The sequence below is a fragment of the Kryptolebias marmoratus genome, linkage group LG10 (genome assembly GCF_001649575.2).
Source record: "Kryptolebias marmoratus isolate JLee-2015 linkage group LG10, ASM164957v2, whole genome shotgun sequence".
Taxonomy (NCBI): Eukaryota; Metazoa; Chordata; class Actinopteri; order Cyprinodontiformes; family Rivulidae; genus Kryptolebias; species Kryptolebias marmoratus.
In genome coordinates this window covers 10,716,416-10,739,222 of record NC_051439.1, presented here as the reverse complement: position 1 = coordinate 10,739,222, position 22,807 = coordinate 10,716,416, and the positions used below count along the sequence as shown (strand labels likewise).

At 43.2% G+C, this 22,807-nt stretch overlaps 2 protein-coding genes across 3 annotated transcripts; both read right to left on the bottom strand.

Moving 5' to 3' along the window:
* Positions 1-4,569: 4,569 nt before the first annotated feature.
* On the bottom strand, positions 4,570-15,325 carry e2f2 (E2F transcription factor 2). Of its 2 annotated transcripts, none has more exons than XM_017418366.2 (8): positions 15,135-15,325; positions 14,558-14,868; positions 8,573-8,672; positions 8,107-8,326; positions 7,695-7,856; positions 7,471-7,585; positions 7,142-7,337; positions 4,570-6,571 (listed from the first exon to the last, which is right to left on the bottom strand). In XM_017418366.2, exons 2-8 carry the CDS (start codon positions 14,837-14,839, stop codon positions 6,294-6,296), a joined length of 1,353 nt encoding a protein of 450 aa, XP_017273855.1. In that variant the 5' UTR covers positions 14,840-14,868; positions 15,135-15,325; the 3' UTR covers positions 4,570-6,293. The 2 variants fall into 2 exon arrangements, with proteins under 2 accessions (XP_017273855.1, XP_017273847.1); XM_017418358.2 differs by having other exon boundaries at positions 4,571-6,571; positions 14,558-14,902.
* Positions 15,326-19,404: 4,079 nt separating this feature from the next.
* id3 (inhibitor of DNA binding 3) lies at positions 19,405-21,155 on the bottom strand. The gene is made up of 3 exons (XM_017418377.3): positions 20,728-21,155; positions 20,445-20,519; positions 19,405-20,142 (listed from the first exon to the last, which is right to left on the bottom strand). Exons 1-2 carry the CDS (start codon positions 20,998-21,000, stop codon positions 20,466-20,468), a joined length of 327 nt encoding a protein of 108 aa, XP_017273866.1. The 5' UTR covers positions 21,001-21,155; the 3' UTR covers positions 19,405-20,142; positions 20,445-20,465.
* Between the last annotated feature and the right edge of the window lie 1,652 nt (positions 21,156-22,807).

The following is a 22,807-nucleotide window of genomic DNA, read 5'->3' as shown; positions in this document are numbered from 1 at the left end:
TTTTTTCATTTATTCATTTACAATGTATTTAGACTTGCATGTCCTCCTGCAACTATCAGCAAGTCCTGCAGCACCCTCTGCTCCCCTACTTCCCACAGCCTTGAAGCCATTAAACAGCGTCTTTTCTGAAAATGTAACTTTTACTTGTAGAAATGCTACTTTGCATCTTTAATTTTAATTCCACGGGGTTGAAAGTGTTTTTTAGGTTAGGAGGAAGATGAAAATAAGAAATCAGAGACAGGACGGGCTGATCGTTTGAGCTGGGCGAGCAAACTCCGCCTGCTCGGCGTGCCCCTGTGGGGAAACGATGTGGACCCGCTCGGTGATCGAGTGGGGACTTGTACGTTTTGGGACCCACTAGAGAGACAAGAGCATGTGGGTCTCTTTCATTAATACCTCTTTTCCGTGCAAACTCCCCAGAGCCTGGAGAGGACTGCGGTCTCCATGGTTATGCAGAAAGCCTCATTCACGGAGCAAACTTAAGGAGAGGAATTTCAATGAGTAAAGTGAGGGATGGTTGCTGAGAAAGATGGGACCAAAACTCTGTCAAGTTCCACTTCAGGGTTTTACCTTTAAGCTCTCAACTTTTGCACATAAAACATCACTCAGTAAAGGATATAATGCCTTTTAAAAGCAGAAACCATGGAGCTGGAGCCCATGTTCAGAGCTTAGGCATGGTATCTCTTCTTTTCAACTCACAAAGGACACTTTTTTCCATTGAAGGAGGATTACTCAAGTGCCTCCCCTGCACTGATATTTTCTGAAATTATATGGCAAAGTGAACAACTGAGCACCAGAGGGGTGAGGGGTTAAAATAAAAAAATTAAAAATGCAAGAGTGGTATTCGCGCTCTGCATGCCTGGTTTTGTCAATCCTGTCAGCTCAAAGAAAAGAGGCCTATCAGTGAACTTTGCCTGAGGGCGCGCGGTGATATAATAGACTGGGAAGTGCAGAGGGATGATTTCAGGAAGCTAAATCAAACGGTTGTGTTTACCTCAAAACCACACTTACCTTCACTCTGGCGGCAGGATATGAGGGAAAACGCTGGATTAGTCACAGCTCCTGAAGAAAACTCCAGGTTATCTTGACCGCATTGATTCAAGGTAAAACAAACCCACTCTGCGGTCAAATAATAGGCCTACTATTTGTTCTGCTTTTGGTGCAGTGACAAGAACCCTGCAGCCTCAGACTGTACGCATCAAGACACACAGCTGCACGAGCTCTTTATTAGGCAAATAAGTCAAAACGGCCCATTTTGTCCCACATATGCGTCCTCCAAACTCAGATCGTTTCTCAAACGTAATCCTCTGGGTGTGCAAAGTGAAAATTTCCCGGAAAACCAAACAAATCTTCCCCCTAAGCTCAGTCTGTGTACACTAAAACATGGACTATAAAGCTGTAAAACTCCCCGTTTAACCTATTAATCATTCTGGGAAAAAAAAGAAAAAGAAAAGCCCATTACTAAACGGAAGAGAGGCGATAAACAGATCCAGTTTGCAGCACCCTGGTTCACTCACGTCCTTGTATGAATGTGTGTGAAAATTCATGAGGGGAAGAGACCGATAAATAAAGACGCAAACAGCTCGCACTGATGCGCTTTTACTGATGGGATGCATGTGCATCAGATGTGCGTCTGCAGTGGCTCGCTGTGTCCCGACAATACTTTCCTTCATCTTCGCTGGTGCCCCCTAGAAAAGAAACCCAGCCTTTGTGTGTCCGCCAGCTTTTGAGCCTGGATCTTATTGTGGAGCTGTGCAAACCAGTCTGCTCAGGCGTTTTTTTTTCTTTTTCTTTTTTGTTCAGTGAAAGATATCAGGAAAAGACGTAGAAAAAAACTGAATTAAAGGCTTGTCATTCCTTGAATGGAATGCATATTGCCCGCCGCATTTCAGAGCTTTAGATTGAGATCTGTTGCTGTTTCCGTGAAATCTTAAAAACAACTAATGTTCAGTTTCATGTAATATCACAAGATGTCATGCTCAGAGTATGTGTTGTGCATAACTCTCAACTACTACCACATCTAAATTTAACTCAATATATATAAAACTGACTGAGTTGAGTCCTATGTCAATTAGCTGTGGCGTCCATCTTGAATTGGTTTCACTCCAAAAGTTAATCAGTTGTAGATGTATATCCTTTGATTATTTCCTGAAAGTTTCATTGAAATCTGTCCAGTGGTTCATAAAAGATTTTGTTAACAGACAGATAAAGTCATCTTCAAATAGTAAAAGGCAAAATTTTAGATAGAGCTCTTGTGCAATCTTTAAGTGCTCTGAATATGTGTTGAGGAGCACTCTCTACTACTACCACACCAAATATCAGCTCAATATCTGTAAAATGGACTGAGGTATAGCTATTTTTGTGTTTTCAAAGTTCTGTTAGCTGTGACGGCCATCTTGAACTGGTTTGACTTCAAAGGTTAATCAGTTGTAGATGAACCTCCAGTGATTACTTGCTGCGAGTTTCATTAAAATTGGTCCGGCGGTTCATGAGATTTTTTGATAACAGACACGCACACACATGCAAACACACAGACACAGGCAGGCGCTAAGAGGAAAAAAGAGCGACGGATAAGCATCACTGTGTGTGTACAACATGCAGTGGCTCTGTTTGGGTTTTGCCCCCTTGTCTCCACCCTTTTATCCTTTCCTAACCCACGCGACACCTCTGTTGACAGCCTTCCTTTTATCAACGATTGTGGTTAATCTTTTCTTTTTTTTTGCAGAGCTCAAAGCTCACGAGCAGTGAAAATCAGAACTATGAGGAAGTGAAAAAAATATCAAAAACAGCTTCTATTTTTTTCCTCTGTGACGCAGCACGAGGGGTCACAGCAACATCTTCCAGTAAAGATTACAGCTGCCAGGATTTCCTTACTGCTTCCCAGCAGCCGGGACCCGAGGAGTCCTCCAACAGCCTCCCCCTAAACAGAAAATCAGAGGAGAGGGAAAAAAACAAAAAAACAAAACCTCCTTCTCCTCATTTGTTTTGTACGTTGACTCGGCTCCACTAGTCCTGTTATCAATTTACTACCAGTGTCATGGCAGGAGGCCCGGGCTTACCGTAAAAAAGCACAGCGCAGATGACTGAAAACAGCTGGAATGGGGAAGGGAAGCAGGGACGAGAGGATTTAGAGTTTAACACGAATTTAAAAAAACAATAGAAGCTGGTGGAATGCAGGTAAAAGGAGCGGTGACGTTCGGTCAGAAATGACCGTGTGATGAATGACAGCATGACTTCATCCCGCTGTCAAGCTGCGTTTCCTTGTTTGAAACAGATGATAACAAAATAAACCGCGCCTGCCTTTAAACGGGCAACAGGCTCAAACCTTACATTCATTCAGCTGCTAGGGGAGAAAAAAAAAAGTTTCTGCCGACTGGAAACAGGTTCCCCAAACTTGTTTTGTGATTCATGCAAATCTGTCATTACTTTATACCGTGATTCACAGCGACACGTTTGAATTGTTTTGAAAACTTGGCGTCCTCAGCTCTGACTTTGTTGTTGCCCACCGGGAAATGCCGAGGTGAATAATAACGTTTTTGCACGTGTATGTTGCCAAAATATCCCATGAACCACAGGAGGAATTTTAATGAAACTTTCAGGAGATAATCGTTGGATACGCATCTACAGCTGATTAACTTTCGGAGGTAATCCAATTGCCACAGGCAACTGACCTGAAAAAACACAAACGTGGCTCTAACTCAGTCAGTTTTACAGATATTGATCTAAAACCTAGTGTGGCAGTAGATGAGCGTAATCCTCAACACATTCTCAAAGCACTGCGCGAGAGCTTTGTTCAACATTTTCCCATTAGCTATTTGTCTGTCTGTTAGCAAAATATTTCAAGACCAACTGGACAGATTTTCATGAAACTTTCAGGAAGTGATCATTAGATACATCCTTAGAACTGATTGCCTTTTGGAATGACTGTTTCGAACACTAGTTGGTGCTGTTTGTTAATAATCGAAAGGACAGCCAACATTTACCTCTGTTCTTCTGTGTACAGGAAAAGAAAAGTGCTGGTGTGCTCTTTTTAAGAGCTTATAAACCACACAGTTAAGGCTCTGTGTGCTTGTGAAGTCTGACAGTTTTGGTTCACGACCTCTCGTTAAAGACAGGAGCTGCCGGGTGCAGCATCTTCTCACCAACACCCGAGTTGGTGTGTGTTCAAATGAACCCACACCAAGAAAGCAGGTGAAGTAGCTGCATCTTTTACGTTCCTATATGCACAAACAAAAGTTTAAGGGTTTAAAAAAACAACAACTAGAACTGCAATTAGAACGGTCATGTGATATAAATGCTTAAAATGGCATGAGTTAACTGGTGACAAATGCGGATTTTCTGCAGAATGCATCCTGACCCACTGAACTTTGACCCCTCATTGTCAGCCTCCTTTTGTGAGCTTGTTTCCGAAGCAACCAGCTCAGAAAGAACGACCCGTTTCAGGTCATCGTGTCTGATTGCGTTCACAAATCTTCTTTTAAAAATCACACACTGCCAAAAGGCGATCGATTACATTTGTGCCCGTGTCTGTCCGCTGCTGAAATATCTCATGAACTGGCAGACAAAATTTTATTAAAGCTTGCAGAAAGTAACGAATCAACTTACCCCCCCTCAGGGAATGACACTTTGTGTCACCTTTGCTTTTTTTCAAAAAAACAAAAAAAAGGTTTTATATTGACTCTGATGACACGAACAGCCAAGTGTAAACAATGGATTCTGGATTTTATTTATCAACTTCAAGCAGTTCACACAATATGTCAAACTATTAAGTGCTGCACGTCATACAAAAACAGTCCAAAATTCTTAAAAAAAAACAGGTATAAATACAAAATGATTTATGTACAAATACCAAAACAATTCTCATTGAAAACAACTCTACAAATTCTGAATTTACATGGATTATTCTACACAGCACCACACACACACACACACACACGCGCGCGCCAACACACGGCGGCACCCATTTACCGAGCTGTCAAATCCACCCGCAAACACACGTCTTCAAGTTTTGTTAGGACAGGACAGTTAGCTTATCTCTGCAGCGGAGAGGGAAAGCCAGAAAAAAAAAAAAAAAACTTCAGCATTGAATTTTCCGTTTTATAAAATCTCTAGAATGCTTGGGGGAGGGAGATAAAAAAAAAATGATCACAGCTGCTCCAACTTTGGGCAAATGTTGAAATAAAAATAAATTTAAAAAAAGTGTAGCACCACAACATGTGGGAGGGGGAGACAAATAAGCAAACACTGGCCTAGAAAACCTGAACAGTAAACATACAAAATCCTCATTATTTATATTCATCCTAAACAAATTTCAAAACACGAGGAAGAAGAAACCCATCCTCTAATTAAACCCCACCCCCCGCCTGCAACTCAGACGCTGCATTTAATTCATTTGGCTATTTCCTAAGAAATACAATAGTAGTTTGCACTACTAAATCAAAACTCAATAGTTTTAAATCCGCTCAAATCAACAGGGGAGCTGCCAGACCAGAAGGAGTCACCCTCCGTTACAAAGTAGTCATTATACATTTCCAATCACCCCGGTTTTTGGCACGAAGCGCAGCACCAAAATATAAAAGCTTAAGGCAGAGAGCAAACCTGATCACGGATACGGTATGTCCAGGATTTTCTGTTTGTTTTTGTTGCTGTTAAAGCTGCAACAAAAAACTGAGCTAAAACAGTTAAGATCACAGTTTGTTTGGCAAGTGGTGAAAACCCAACAAATTGGACACCCGGCTCCTTAGTGGCTTTAGCTTACTCCCATCCAGTGATTGAATCCTGGCACTTAAAGCTGACATAATACAACACTGCCCCCTAGCGGTCAAAAGGTGGCACGATCATTTCAAATTCTTTTGAAAACAAGGAAGACAATTAAGTCCTGAGTTGGTCACAGTAAACGCTGCCTCACAACTACATATCAGACGTTTTCCGCTGATAATTTGATCCACACGCCGACTCCTGTTTTTGGATTTTATTTTTGCAAGTTTCTCAGTAGTTTAAAGATGTGCCCGAAAATCCAAAAGTCACTGCTTTTGTTGTGAGGGCTCCCGGAGAAGGCACATCTCGGAATTCATGCCAGCTCACGTCCTAAAACTCGCATCATCTTTACAATATGTACAAACAGTTTGCACTTTGTTAAAATAAATTAAACAAAAAGGAGGAGAGTCCTCCAGCTGGCATGGCTAAAATGAGTGATGGCTTCATAGTGTAGTACGCTCTGCCCCAATAAGGGCATTTCTTTTAAAAAAATATACCCCCTCCCCCTCCATTTTTTTTTTACCTCCTTTAATTCTTCAGCTCTTTAGTAGCTCCCCAAGGTCGTAGGTGTCGAAGAAATCCGACACCCCCTCGCCGTCCTCCAGGCTCCACAGGTAATCGTCGTGGTCTATAGGCGGGGAGAAACTGACAAACTGGGTGTTGGGGTCTGAAGTGAAGGAGGTGCCCGGAAGCTGGTCCTCGGTGATCTGAAGAAGGCTCGGAGGCAGACCCAGCAGACCCTCGACGTCGAGCAGAGAGGAAGCTGCGGGGGCAGAGGCGGGGGCGGCGGCTGCAGGGGTGGTGGAAACGCTCGCTGTCGGATGTAAGAAAATAACATTTGGAATTTAATTTTGTGTCGTACGAGATTTTATGTAGATGTTAACAAATAATCTGACAAAGAAACCTCCAGATTGTAAATGTGCTGATTACTAACAGGTTACAGGTGGTATAACGGCCTATGGAGTGCATCTATGAACAGTAAAAAGCTGATAAAACAAAGATCCATACAAAATTAAAAAACTAGAACAAAGACCCAAATGAGACAGATGTCAACCTTTAATTAGTGGGGGAAAGAAAAAAAAAAAATATCACAGAACCTTTTAGTTTTACATTTGGATGTTTTTCTCTCAAAACTGTGAAAACTGACTCATCAAAACCATTTTCTTCTCATAAGCTCCTCAAATTACAGCTGTGTGCGTTTGTCTAATTGTTGTCAAAATAACTCCCAAACCGTTGCATGTATATACACAAGAACCACTTCTGGAGTCAAACCACCACAGCTAAGTGGTATGTGGTAGTAGCTGAGAGTCATCACTAACACACACTCGGAGCGCTAACCAACATTCAAGATCTGCATGTATAAGTTCGGCATTAACCAACTTACTTTCCACAGGCTCCTCTTTGACGCTGTGACTTTGTGGGGCTGCTGGGGCTGCAGCCGGCGGGTCGAGGCCTTGGGGACGTTCCTTCTTGGGCGAGATTAGGCTCTTAACGGGGCTCGCGTCCTCAAGCCCCTCCTCCGGACATAGGTACACCTCTATGGGGCCATTTCGGCTCTTTAAATAGATCTGCAACGAGCCCTGTCGTAACGAGGCAACGAGAACAGGAGCTCAGATCAGTTCCCCTGACGCGTCGCTTAGTCTGGCATCAGCTACCAACACATACAGAGACATTAATGGTGTTAGGATAAAAAGGAAATGGAGTTCGCCTCACTGCAGCAGTGTCCGGCACCTCCAGCTTGGTCTCAGCAGGAGCTTTGACAGCAATGACCGTCTGGTCTCGGAGACTGTTGATGGAGCGGATGTCCTGGTACGTCACGTAGCCCAGCGTGCCAGGTGGGGGTCAAGGGGGAAACAACAGGAAGGTGCATGCGCGTGTTTGTACGAGTGGACACAGACGACAACTGGAGAACGACAGAGCTTAGTGTGACAGGATATCTCTGGCTGTCCTTGACCTCCGTGAGCTGCTTGAGCTGCGCCGTGCTGGACTGGATCAGGTCGTCCAGACACCTCTCGGCTCTCTCCAGGTCTCCCAGCTCCTTCCTCAAGACGCAAGCCTTTTCCCCTCCACCGGCACCGCCTTCAAAAACATCCCCCACCCTAGAAGGACGCAAACAAACGGACTCATGAACGAGTTGATCCAAGATTAAAACATCCTGAATTCTGTTAAACAGTTCACACAGCTGCCGACGTCAGAAAGTGACCCGACTTCCACTAAGGGGCAGGTAATTTTTTTTAATTTATTTTAAAACACACACAAACCTACAGTTGAAATTTCAATGGCAAGGAAATGTTTTTTACAGCAGCCGGTGTAGGAATCCACGTTTCCCCGTCCTGCATTTGGACTTACAGCCACTGGATGTTGTTCTTCGACTTCTTTCGGATGAGCTGCACTCCCTCGAGGACGTTGGTGATGTCGTAGATGCGTCTCTTCTGCACCTCCAGGATTTCGGTGGCCCAGTTCAGGTCGAGGACGCCGTCGGGAGACTCGGCAATCAGCCCCACAAACTTCTTGGTCAGGAGGCCCAGTGAAGTGTCGTAGCGCGTCCGTTCACCCGGAGACTTCGGAGCTGAGGGCAGGGACGGACAAGAAAATTGCACATCAGCCCAGACACAAACCTAATTATATCCTCTAAGCAGACTAAATCTACTTCAAGCAATGAGAGATTCTTGATCTCCTCTTTCCTTTGCGCTGACCTGCACTTCCCCTGACTTCCCTCGTACTCACATTACTGTTAAATATCACTCGTCTAACTTAACTCAATTCAATTCATCCCTGTTGACTTCCCCACATGTGAGCCACGAAGCGTACTCACTCCGTGGACTTGGTATCCTCGGCGTGACGCAGCCTTTGCCTTTGGGTGTGCGAAACTCCGGCAGGTAAAGGGGGTCCTCTAGATCCAGCTTCCTTTTAGCCTGGACAGAAAGAGGTTTGCGTGTGTTCAGAATCACTTTTTTTTTTTTTTTAAAACAATAAATACAAAGAAGTTACTCCCCTTTTAAATTCAAGGAGATCCTGAAAACAACGGATTGTCCCAATTGTCTGACGGGTCTGAGTGTATCGTGTGGGGCCAGTCTAGACCACATGGCTGTGAGCAGAAAGGAGCTCATTAGGGGTGTGTCAGAAAGTGCCATGTCATAAAACTGCAAGTACCGGAACAAAGTGCTCCCCTCTCACTTTCCCCGAGCACTTCGAGAAGAGCTGCTTGTATGTGGCGGGGTGGCGATTAGTTCTCGACCCACTGCCTGGCAAGCTCCAGGACGTCCCCAGAATCCCTCAATAACCACCCCTCTTCCTGACAAGCCTCCCATCTTTGCCTCCAGAGCTCTTCAGACGAGCCCTCTTCACAAAATCACGAGAAGATGCAGCTTCACACAAAAAATAAAATAATAAAAAAAAAAAGGCAATCTGTCCACAAACAGGAGCGATGACGGCCATTAAATATTAACACAGCCTCGCATAACAAAAGTGAAAGTCACAAGTAAGCAGAGTAAACGACACAGATAAATCTTCTTTAGGACGGTTGTCAGTCGGTAATTATCCTCCTACCCCTCACATGGTGTGGCCTCGCAAAACCAGTGGCGGCAGAGCCCGTGAGACGCAGGGACTCAAACCTGCCAGGCGATCTGTTCCGGCTGGTTTGGACCTCACCTCCGGGCTCAGTCTCTTTCGCCTCACGCAAAAATGTGCCGACAAAGCCCTCTTTGTCACAACGGCACACGTGAGGCTAACTAAGCCGAGTTGGTTAAAAGGTTCTGGGGGCAACTGGGGAGGAAAAAAAAAAAAGGCGTGAAAGGCTCGACCATGTGCGGATGTGCTTATTTATGTGACTAAAGAACGCTGCCATTGTCCAAACGTGCTCCCTGACACGTCCACCTGTTGGCTGGTGACATCTGGAGCCACACAGGAGGGATTTTAACCCTTATAATACACATCCAGAGCCAGCTATGTACAGTTTTTAACAGGAAATAAAGACAAACGGCTACTTAGAAATAGAATTTTTGGTATTTTATTGGATTTTTATTTTAGATCGGTGCTTCTCCGACTCCTGGCAGGAGCCATTAAACCCCAGGGGTCACACGGAGATTCGACGGTTCGTCTACGAGCTGTGACAGCTGTGGTTCGATCGGCGAGGATATCTATCAGCAACAGCTGAGTTTCCAAGTCCCGATGTCCAAGCGCACAAATAAAACAAAAACGCAGCGAGCCTCGTCCACACGTGAACATTCCCCGCCCTCCTGCCGCCAAAAAATGATCAGGTATCCATCAGAACCAAGGCAACAGTTTCAATTATTCCATCTACGGTTTGAGTAACAGTCGCACACACATGTTGTAAGAAGGAAACCAACCGTTGCACGGTTGCAGCTGTACAGGCAAAGGGTGGAGGGGGGGGGGAGGGGCTTGGATTTTTCTGGTGAGTCAACCATATTACACAAACACTTTCAGAAACTGAGAAAAAGACACTACTTCTTTTTTGCTCAATGCCTCTAAAAGAAGAAATGTTTCAATGTACAGAGAGGAACTGTTAGGAGCATTTTCCTGTACATATTTATAAAATGTAAGAAGACTGTACTCCCCTCTCCACTTGTCCTTTATCTCAAAGAGACTAGCTGTATCACTCGGCCCACATTTGCCGTAACCTCACCCTGCACGCTCGCCTGGAAACACCCTGCAAGCCTGCAAGCCTTCCTCTGCTGGCTTTTCAGCCTGCAGCTGGTTCCCGCCACTGTGTGCAAAATCTCCACAGTGGCATTTTCACACACGGGAGTCACGTGAAAGGGGGCCTGCGCAGCCGGGCCTCAGAGTCAGCCGACAAAACCCGGCCAAGGGCAGGTTACGGTACACCTGAAATAAGGTCTGCCTCACCTTCAGGTGGCTTAAAGATGAAAAATGACTGTGTGCATCTACAGAGGTAAAGGAGAAGGGTGGGTCTGCCTGTTGTGGTTGCTGATGAAGGAAGGAGGGGGGGGGGGCTGCTTTGAAATGCAAAACTCCCACTGCTGAGAGCTCCGGTGCTTGCCTGAGGGTGTGGTAAAACAAGGTGAATAAGAAGGAGAGCGCATGCAAACAGTTTGACAAATGTCGCGCCGAAGCATCAGCCTGGTAAGGAAGGGGGTTTAATTACAGGGGGGCTCTGGAAGGCACACATTCGCGTGTGAAACAAGCGGGAAATAAGCCCTGGCTTTCACCGAGGAGATGAATTTTGCTGGAGATCTAAACATGCAAATTCATTCCCACGAAGAGAGGGCTCCCCTGGACTTTGAATAGAGGCCCGGACACTGTAACTTATTCACACATTATCAACAGTTTACACACCCCCGGGTAAAACTTCACATCCTCATCGCTGGTGCGCTGCCGTTTTACTGCGGCTAACAGGGCCTGCAGGTAAACCGGCCCGACCAGAGCGTTAAAAAGCCCGCGATGACGATGATGGTGACGACGAAGGAGCTTCTGGTTTGTTTGTACAGGCAGGAACTCCCGTCTCGGGCATCTGGTTTACTTGTCAGAAAAGTTAAAGCTGGTGGTTACTGTGTTGTTTAACTTAAAATGAAGTGAGCTGCACATGAACAGGCAACATTTCCTGTAATCATAAAACCCATAACTGAACATGCAGTGAAGCTGCTGCATCAGCAAGACCATGAAGACAACCAAGCTCTTGTCTCTTTTCTATCTTTTTTTTTCTTTGCAACTCAAACACGTCCTAAAGTAAGACCAAAAATTCCCTGTTTACTCACATGTTTTTTTTTTTAATCTTTTAAACATAACCATAAAGGTGTTGGTTTTAATCTAATCTTTACCACCAAAACCACATTATTGATGCTTAAACACAATAAGGACGGAGCATCATCCTGTTGGAATCAAACAGGACCATTAGTCATGCAGTTGCGTGGGCTTTTTTTTTGTGTGTGTGTCCCAACACGAACAAGTCAGACATGTCTTTGGCTTGTGCCCTGCCCTTAACGAAATATCCATTTCAAGGTACCCTTTTCCTTTTCTCTAGAAATACGGGCCGACTCCATTTGCAGAAATGCTCACACATGCCGTTCCTAAAAATTTGAATTCAGAGGTCAGCGTGGCTTTAAATTATTTGAGGGAATACTTTAGATCTTTCAAAGTGGAAGTTATGAAGAAGTAACACCATACATGTTTGTTTTGCCTGGTTTGACAACCTAATGGATAATCCAAGGGGAGGCAACAACAAACTGGATCTCTGCCAGCTCCAATCTTAAAGGTTTTATAATGGGTCAGACATCACTATGTTAGAAATCTTTACACAACCATAAATTTCACATTACATGCTTTAATCCTGCAGAAAGCTCATAAAATTCCAGCCAATAAATGCCTCAGATAACTACCGCAAGTGCTTGAAAAAATCCATAGAAATCTATAAAAATTAATGCATGTGGCTAAACTAATAACTGTGTAATGATTTATAAAAAGGGGATTACATGAACCGCTACCAATTATTTAAAAATTGGAGTGGATTTGGGACTCGAACCGACCTGCTTGGACAAAGCATCAACTTGTCTATTCAGTCAGAACTAACAACCTATTTATTAATCGTTCATTCCTTTTCCACAGATCCCTGATACTGTCAGATCTTCCATAGTCTGTTAGGACCCATAGTATATGTTACAGATGACTCTCAGCTACAACCACATCAAATTTTAGGCTTATATCTGTAAAACTGACTGAGTTAGAGTCGTTTTTGTGTCGGCTAATGTTGCTTAGCTGAGGCAGCCATCTTGCATTGGATCAACTCCAAAAGTTAATCAGCTGCAGACATGCATCTAATAATTACTTTCTGAAAGTTTCATAAGAATCCATCTTGTGCCTCATGAGATATTTTGCTAACAGACAAAAAAGGTTAACTAACAAATAATGCTGAAGATTTGACCGAAGATCTTGCTCAATGAGTATTACTTTAGGTATACTACCGCACCGGATTTCAGGACAATATCTGTGAAATTAACCAAGTTCGAGCAATTTCGACGGTCGTCTGTAGCGGCCATCTTGAGTTGCCTTTAAAAGCTAATCAGTTACAGTCTATCGTTACTTTGAAAGGTTTCATTAAATTCTGCCTAGTGGTTCATGAGATGTTTCGCTAACACGACGGACAAACGGACACAAGCAACAGGCAAAGGCAACGTCGTCGCACGCTTTCCACCTTTTGTGCGACGGGCAAACGCTCCACCGGTGTGGGAAAATAAATCAGCACGTTAGCTCCTCCTCGTTAACTTCTGATAAGAGTAACGGAGACAAATAATCTCCCCCATCACTTTCCAGGTGACCGTAGAAGCCTGGGACAGTTTTGATGTAAAATATGTCGATTGATCCGGTTTAAACGCTGAACTGGAGAAAGGAAGTATGATAATTCTGCACTGTGACGCAGAAATCCAGCGTAGGTTCACCTTTGCACAGCATGAGATCTGAAGACCACGCCCCAACCCCAAACAAGCCTCCGAGACTGGCCGTTTAGACGTAAAAGAGCCAAAACACAAGAACTACAAGCTCAAATCGTAGATCGTCAACATTTTCATGAACGCAGACAGGATGAGGAACCTCTCTGCCGATACAGAAACTTTCACGCACGAGTGACGTTCGCTCCAACACGCCAGCAGCTGTTCACAGTCGTGACCTCCGACCTGCAGTTGAAACGGACAGGTTCGGTTTAGGTGCCGACGGAGCAGCTGTCCGTGGGTGGGAATCGTCAAATCGCCGAGAAACTGTCTGTTTGTGTAAAACCTGTCTGGGTGGGGGAACCCGTCCCGCAACTCATATTCTGTAAAAAAAAAAAAAAAAAAGTTGGGCCGCTGTGTAAAACGTCAATAACAAACACAATCTCAAAACCAAATTTTGTGGATAATGGAAGAATTTCAGAAAAATGTTCCTTAACTGAAAACAGTCTACAGTTCATAATGTCGTCCAATTGTTTCGAGAATCTGGAGTTATTATTGGATGTATGTGATCTTCAGGCCCCTCAGGCAGCACTGCATTAAAAAAAACAGATCTGACTCTGTTCTGGGCATCACTTCATGGGCTCAGGAACGCCTCCACAGATCGGTGTCAGCATCCACAAATGCTGCTTAAAGCTCTATCATGCAAAGAAGAAGCCATGTGTGAACAACGACCAGAAACACTGCTGTCTTCTTTCCACACTGGTCTGAGGGAAAGTGATCCAAATTCCCTTTGAAAACCATGAACGCCGCATCTTCCATATGAAAGAGCACACAGTTCAAAAGCCTGCCTCTCTGATGGTATGGGGGTGCATTAGCTCCCATGGGTGAGGAGCTCACACATCTGGAAAGGCACCATCAGTGCAGAAAAGCATGTAAAGGTTTTGGAACATGTCCTCCCATTCAACAAGAAGACCCAGGGACTGCTGAGCAGCTAGAATTGCTCCATTGTGAATAAAACGCAAGTTTATAAGCTTTTCGGACCACTGCATTCTGTACATATTCCCATTTTTTACTCTTTCAGAACTGGGGCTGTACTTCCTCCACAGGAGATCGGGGAGCTAAATGGGGAATGCTACACACCTGGTTTCTGCAAGCTTCAGCTGAAAAACAAAATGACATATTTCTAGGGAGGGGTAAAAAAAAAAGAGAGAACAATCCATTCATGCAAAGCAGCGGCAGCCACAGTGGGCCCTCTGTGAGTTATCACGTAATAACCCATTTAAATGCGCTCTGCTAGAAATCATAAAATATATATTTATTCCTCCCACTCCCCGAGCACAACAGATCTCCTATGAAACAGTGCGTAAGTGTGCGTGTGTGTGTGTGTTTGATTTGTGTACCGGCAGCCGCCCGGAGGATGATCTGATGGGTTTAGCCTCGGGTCCATGGGGGGTCGAGTACAGGCTGTTGGCTCTTTGTTCGCCCGCTGCCGTGTTCCCGATCTGGGTGAAGTACCCGGCTGGCACCGTGCTCATCGGCGGGCTGCACAGTCCGGCGACGAAGAGGTCCGACTTCACTCCGCCCGAGCACAAAACCTTCAGCTTCTGCTGCGAGCAGGAGAGTCCCACAGTGGGCCGAGCCGGTGCCGGTGCCGGAGAGACGCCTTTAGGCATCCGCATCATTTTCCTGAGTAAAACTAAATTTACCCGGACTGGCACAGCCGAGGGACACAAGGAAGCTGTGAGCTAAGCACACGAGTGTTATTAGCAAGCTACAAGCTCGCATTTAAATTGGAAAATACCTGCTACTATAATAACAAAAAAATAACAGGAGCACTGACTGTTTAAATTAGCTTATAGGGCTAAAAATGCACAGGTTACATATTAAATACAAGCGTGTTTTCTGAAAATATTTCTCCACAGATAAGTCAGTGTTATCCTTTGTCTTGCAGCATACTATAAAGGAAGGTCGCCTTACCAGTTATAAACAAAACCGCCTCCCAAACACATAAACCGCCTCAAACATCCAATGTTTTAAAGAGCAGGCGGGCTTTCGGGTTCCCCTCAGGCTGGAGCTGTAGAACCTCAGGTGCGGAACAGGACCCAGTCCGACACCACTGTCCGTCCACCTCTCGCGGTTCCTCTTCTCTCCATACAAGGAGAACAAGAGCTGGAGGGGGGGGACAGCAAGTATTTTTTTAGCGCCAAACTTCGTGCCGCGAAATTTAGATCTCCCGCGGTTGGGGCGGCCCTCTCATTGGCTGCCGGCACGCTCGGCTCGCTCGCGTTTGCATAGAGCAGTTGTGGAGGAGGGGCGGGGCCCGGCGCTCTTAAAGGGACAGTGGCACACAATTCAAGATGTTTTTTTTTTACTGTCAGGATGAACTTAAAGACAAAGACGAGTCAAAGCTACGCGTTTATAATGTCCATCACATAGCTGTAAAGCTGCAGTTAACACACTTTTTTCTTATTAAAAACCATAATAAACAACTTTATGAAACATACTGACTGATATGTCAATCAGTTCCTTAGTTGGGATGTAATTTGGGTTTGTGGTTTAAATGTACAGACCATCAATTTGAAAATTGGGATGTTTATATGGTATAGCTCATCTCCATATAATGAAAGTACAATGTGTCCAGCTACAATATTTTTTATAAAAATATTTAGTTACAGCTCACGTCTAGTTTCAGTGAATGACATAAAAATATCTCTTAGTCTATGCAAATGTTACACGCAAAACAGGGTGTCTAGAACAAAATTAAGAGAAATATTAAAACAAAAATCCATATTCAGTCTGTTTAGAAAGCAAGAGGTTATGTTTATTTTATCGTCCAGGGGCATTTTCATGCAACAAAGCTGGTTTTATTCTTTATATGGTATAGCTCATCTCCATATAATGAAAGTACAATGTGTCCAGCTACAAGTGGGCAGTCTGTAAATGATAATTGGATTCATCCAGCCCCACTCTTGCTTATTGGCTGACAGGAGATATTGAAAGAAAACACCCCCTCCCCCATGTTCACAGCCACCAAACCCAAGCCATATGACTTGACCCCCATTGGCCCAAACAAAGTAGGCTCACGGCCTTGGCGAGTCCTTTCTCCTGGCTTCATATGGGCTAAATTTTAAAATAAGAAATCTCATTTAAAAGTGTTACAGAAATTGCTCAGACTTTAAATATTTAACGGTCAAGCAGGTGAGGAAACAGCTGCTTATTACACAAGATAAGAAGATAAGTCTTATTGGATCGTTGGTGAAGAACTGAAATCTCAAAAATGTTTGCGACATTAAGGAGAAGTTGAACACTGGATGTAATATCAGAACTATAATTGGAGCCACCCTCTTGCTGTTTCTTCCCCTTTCTTCATGCAAACTGTTGAGAAGCTCATAAATGGTGTCGTACAATCCAGTAAAATGGGATTTCAGATCATTTCTTTTAATATTCTGACTGCATTAACTAAGGTATTTAGTGATTTTAAAGTAGACACACACAATTTGTTGTTAAATAAAATCTTGTTTGAAGATTATGTCATATGTGATATACAATTATTGGAGTTACAGTATACAAATAGACTTGACAAGGCTTTCTACAATCCTTCATTGGGTACGAACATAAAGTTTTTCAGCAATATTTAAAAAATTCATAGTTCACGTTATGATTCTCAGACTCCTGAATGGTTCAACAGAAGGTAACTGGGCTTCTTCTTTTGTTTCTTCTCATCCAAAAGGCTTCTTTATTTCTGACCATGGATTGGGACTTCCAAGTTTATAAAAGTACCTCTTTTTCTATTTTGAAAATGGTCTTTTTTTATGTGCATCATGCTTCTAAATTGCAGCAAATTGTTCATAGTTCACAACTGAAACGTGTACACTTGTGTACAAAAAGTTATTCCAGTTTAGGCGATCACAGGTGTGTTTTTTACTAGGTGTCTTACGTTCGTTTGGTTAATTGTTCACCATTTGCAACTCTGATTCAATGCCAGATGTTGCTCATGTGACAGATTACAGATTACATCTTGGCTTGAATGATTTCACTTGAAACACACTAAAAGCGCACTATGACCTCCATTTGAGGCTCAGTTGGTTTCATTGCACATCCTTGCAGAAATTCATACCAACCCTCAAAGCAATGTGCAGTTGCATTATTTAGATGTCAGTGGGGCACACGTTACTGCACCTAACACCACCATCTTGTGGCGTATTCAGGCACCGCTACCATAAACATTGTTTTTAGCTGACTGGTTTTAAAAGTATTCTGCATCATTGTGTCTAATTCTGCTTATATTTTCACCAGGAGTCATCTCAGGGCGCTATACAAAATAAAAAAAAAACAAGTTTAAATTATAAATCCAAATCAGACCGAAACAGATCCAAATTTAAATCCAGTTTCAGTCAGTTCATGCCCTTTATAATGCAATACATTCACATATAATACTCCCTTTTAAACAAGAGAAAACTTCCAGCTGAACAAAACACAGGATGAGCAGCCATCTGCCTCTGCCAGCTGGGGTTTGAGAGGACAGGAAAGAGACACAGGCAAACACAGAATGACTGGTCCAGGTGGGGTTTCTAAGGGAAAAAGAACAAAAAAAACAAAAACAGGTAAAATGACAGCAATTATTGCATGTACAAACATGGTAAAGACAGCAGCAGAGTGAGGAAATGTGGTCAGTTTGCCCTCCAGCGGTCTAAGGCTATGGCAGCAGAGCTAGGATAGCTCAGGAAACCCAAACCAACCCTAACTATGGGGTTTATCAAAAAGGAAAGTCTTAAGCCTAGTTTGAAAAGTAGACAGGGTGTCAGCCTCACGGACAGAAATTAGAAGCTGGTTCCACAAGAGAGGAGCCTGAGAACTGAAGGCTCTCTGTCCCATTCTACTTTTAAAAACTCTAGGAACCACAAGCAAACCAGCAGTCTGAGAGTGAAATGCTCTATTAGGAAAATATGGAACAAAAAGATTTTTAATAGAAAGAAAATTTGTAATTTCTTCATGAACTTTATTATTTGAACTACAAACTGATTCACAACCTTTCTCATGAAAACTTCATTAATGCTGGAAAAAAAAGCACAGTTTCAACATTTCACACAGTTGCCACTGGAAGACTAATTTGTTTTGTATTTAAATATAACATTTCTGAATCTGACGTGTTTGTCGTCCCATACTGATTGAAGGAAACTAGAAGATTTCAACTCCTGTTCATGTAGTAAAGCTCGTTCTCTGATTCAGGTCAAATATGAACAAAGAACCCACAAGTCTGTTTTTTTTTTCTTTTTACGGTTTCTTTATTGATTTGTTTAAATTAAATTAAATTCACAAATAAGACAATTGCTGTACATGTTCTATTTGAATAAGATTGTCGATATGAAGTTTACTTTCGTTGGTTTCAGACCAGAAAGCAGCTGTTCTCTCATTTACATACTTGAGGTGAAGCACAAAGGGGAGGAACAGAAAAAAACATTTAAAATTAACATAAAACTCGACAATGTTTTGACTGCATATTAAACATGTAAATCTGAACCGTGAAGGGAAAGCAGATTTCCGCCTTGCGTGCCTCATCTCCTGGCTCCATCATTTATTTACCCAAGGAGTTTGCCGGGGCCACTAGATGGCGCTGTAGTGTCACTTTTAGCAAGTAGGTTGAAGGTTAGAAGTGGGTCATCATGTTCAAGACTTCAGCACAAATATTTTCCATTTGCAGTATCTTTTACGCTTTTGCAAGACTTAAAAAAAGGATAAGCAATAAAGTTGCAAGATCCATGTTAGGCGTAACTACATCCTTATAAAATAACACATTTCCACATTTCAGATAAATCCACAAAGTGGAATGAGCTGTTTCACTTCCCTCAGAACTACATATAATTTCATAAACGAAACCTAAGATTTAGAAAATCTTCTTACTATTATTATTTTTTCCTCGCAAAGTCCTTGTTTATCACCGTTCTGGGATATAAGTGTCAATAAGGACTTAATTAACTGATGAAAGGTCGGGTCAGTTCATTGCAATTGTTTAAACTGGTTTTCGGGCCTTCATTGGAAAATTAGAAGCACTTACAGGAAACTCCCTTTGTTTGATTTCCAACCGCCCAACCTCAAGATTCATCTGAACACATCCTGTTGTATCAGCATTTCATTGTCATCCAAAGCCCTACAAGCGTCATCGGAATCTTTCAAACTCATTGACTCTTTCTTACCAACAAAACAAAAAGAAAGCAAAGCAAAAAAAAAAACGCTGACAAGAACCAGACTGCTTCTCATCATGTGTTTTTTTTTTATTATTATTCTTAACGTACATACAAAGAAACCTTTATAATAAGGAGTTTATGAAACTCACAACATGTAGTCTGTAGAAATAACACAATCCCTACAAACACTTCGAATAAACTCTAGTATAGAGTTTGGATTATAGCAACTAAAACTCCCATAAAAAAATGTAGACATTCAAAAGGACTCACACCGTATGTACAGATGCTTAACACTAAATTTAACACAGGGGGTGGGAAAAAAAATGCTCTTGGGGATTAATATGTGAGGTGATACAAGACTTGGTGTAGAAGGGTTCATGTTGGGCCCACAAGAGGTCTGTTTGGAATGCATTACAAAAAAAAAAAATTAAAAGAAAATTACAAATGTTTTACTTCTACATTTAGAGAATCCTCAGGCTTGCAAGGAAGACAGTTGGTCGCTTTCACTTTCCAGTCCTGGGTTCTGCTTTGGTGTGTTGATTTGTCTGCTCAGGAGCCAAAGAATGAGTCTCTGTGTTCTTGCTCGTGCACTACTGTTGATCCCTGCTCATCTCGGAAACGATCCACAGCTTTGTTTTTCTCTCTCTCTCTCTCTCTCTTTCTTGAAAGTCCTCCTCCTCCTCCTCCTCCTCCTCCTCCTCCTCTGTCTCTTCTCCTTCTCTTTCAAATACCTATCCCACCCTTTCTGCCCCTCTTGTCCTCTTGCCCGGAGTGAAGTGGAGACATGTGTTTCCCTGCACCTGCATGGAAGAGAAAGGAAGAAAAGTGAAGTCAGATCTCTCCCCTCCTCTCCCCTCCCCTCCCTGCAGAGGGGAGCAGACAGACTGGCGCCTTGCATGGAACTTTCATTAACCCCAGGCAGATAGCAATGAATCCGCTCCACAATCACTGGCCTGTCTAAATATGCCGCGGTGTGGAGCAAAGTTTCTCCTTAAGAGCACATTGAAGCTAGAGTTAACCCCACATAGATGCCCTATATTTTAAAAACTGAAAAATTAGTGTTTCTAATGTCATTTTTGACCCAATAGAGAATAATACATACCAGAATGTTCAGTCCTTTATCCTAATGGCACAGCTGCTCTTCTTCTTTGGAGAAATCTCGAGTAATGTCAGCAGTCTAAAGGAGGAGCAGAAAATATATACATTATTAGCTGGAAATGCTGATTTCAGACCACAGTGAGTGTGTTACCAGATATGGTTAAAGTGCACCAAAACTTCCAAAATGTGCATAAAAACGACTAAAAGGTCTACCCAGATATGAGTAATAACTGCCTTCAGTGTTTGGAGATGTTCAGAGCATCAGTCCCTTTCCCCCTCATCCTCACCTTTATGGATAACACCATCTCCAGGTCGAAGATGTAGTCGATGACGTGCTGCAGGATCTCCATCTGACTGACGGTCTGGTTCTGCGGGATGCTCGGCACCAGCTCCTTCAGCTTGGAGTAGCAGTCGTTGATGTCGCACAGGGCGCTCACTGGCTCGTCCACGCACGAGTGTTTGGGGTTATTATTCCGGCTGATGGTGAGACTCTGCTCCGAGACGCAGCACACGGCTCTGTAGCAGCTCCTCACCGAGCGGACGGGACTGATGGCTTTCATGATGAGCGGGGAGGAAAAACAAAGAGAAAGCAAAAATAAAAAAATCAAACAGCTCGTTGCCTCGGTGTAAGCTGGGTACTTTCCCCGACTGGTTGGATGGCTGGTTAGTTAGTTAGTTGTCCTGGTTACAGTTGTGGGCAGCTCTGACAGCGAGGTACCGCTTTTATACGCTGCGGATGTCTGAACACGCCCCCTTTTCGCATCGCGCTCTGATAGGCCGGCGTCAAAAAACAAGCGCTTTCTCATTGGCCGGTGGAAGAATGAGGAAATCGGGATGAGAGTCCCTGGAGGGGATTGACAGTCAGTTTGTTATCTTTTTCAGGTGGCTGTGTTTGTTTGAATTAGATAAAGTTTCCAAAGTTAAGAAGTGCAGAAGGACCCCACAGTGAAAGATGATTAAATTTGCTTTTAAACGGGCTGCAACAGCAATCATAGTGACTCATAAAAGGATTAATTTGTTATGTTTCTGTTAAATAAAAACCCTTCATAAAGATTAACTGCCAAGTTCTTGAAAGCGCTTGTTTTATTCGATTATTTGATTTATAAAAATGGAGGCATGTTTACAAAAACATCCATTAAATCTGAACATTTAGACACAAACACAAGACTTGTGCAATATAGGAAAAAAAGTAAAAACAGCTTTTTTTACATGAATCATGTGGTGTTATTAAGGAATCAGTCATCCGAGTGTCAGTTTGATGACTACTCACTTATTGTGAAATTCTAAGCTTCATTATAGAACATTCAGTTACAAGAAATGTATTTTTCTCCAGCATAATATGGACTCAAATTGTGGAATTAAAGCCCAAATCTAACCTCCTTAGCTGGTAAACTGCCCTAAAAGTTACATTTGAACTAATCTTAAATGTTGCTCCCTTTCAGTTTACATCAAAGCACGTCCCATTCTGCTCCTATTTGGGACTTATTTTCCTCTTTTCTCACAATCCTGTTTTGTGGAGGAATGCAGGCCCGAGCCAGCTGTGTGTCCTATCCCGGCCCAGCTGTGTTGATCTAACGCGCCAGTCCCAGACATGCTGGCGCCAGCCTCCCGACGTCATCCATTCACCCCGACGCGCACTCCCCTCCTTGGCAGACGGCCCACCCTCCCAGCCTCCCCCAGATGAAACCATCGGAGTGGAGAGAAGCAGAGGCGCTCAGAGATCGGATTGGCTCACCGGAACTGTCAGTCACACAGATCATCCGAGGCTTCTTTTTGCTTAAAGTCTGCTGTTGCATTTTGTCATATTTTAAAAAAAACGCAGCAGTTTTAAGCCTCACACTCAAATATTACTAAAGCAAAGCATACAAATGAGTAAACTTTACCATGCCGAGGCAAAACCAAAACATGCAGCAACACACACGTTGCTCGGAGGCCTGAGCGTGCCAAAATGGTAGCCTGCAGAAATATGAGGTACAGTGCGAACTCTTCCTTTTGTTATGTAATGCTGTTTTAATTACAGCTAAACTTGCTCCTGTTTATTGCATTGCCTCACAAGAGAGCCAGAGAGAGAAAAAAGATCTATAGCATGATGTTACAGTTGCGTAAAAGCACCACATTCTTATCTTTTGTTTGCTCTTGTGTGCGTAAATACGCAGGCGGCAGATATCCTTCCAATTATACAGAGGTTTAACAGATGTTGGAGCCACATCTGCCTTCCTCTTTCCCTCTCCCTTCCTCGACCACTGACCCTGTGTGTGACAAGTCACTCAGCAACCTCACTTTAGAGCAAACCATAATATTGAACCGTGAGACAGGACTTCGATCCGGCGCTGTTTTAAAGACGAATTATGAGAGTGGCGCCGTTTA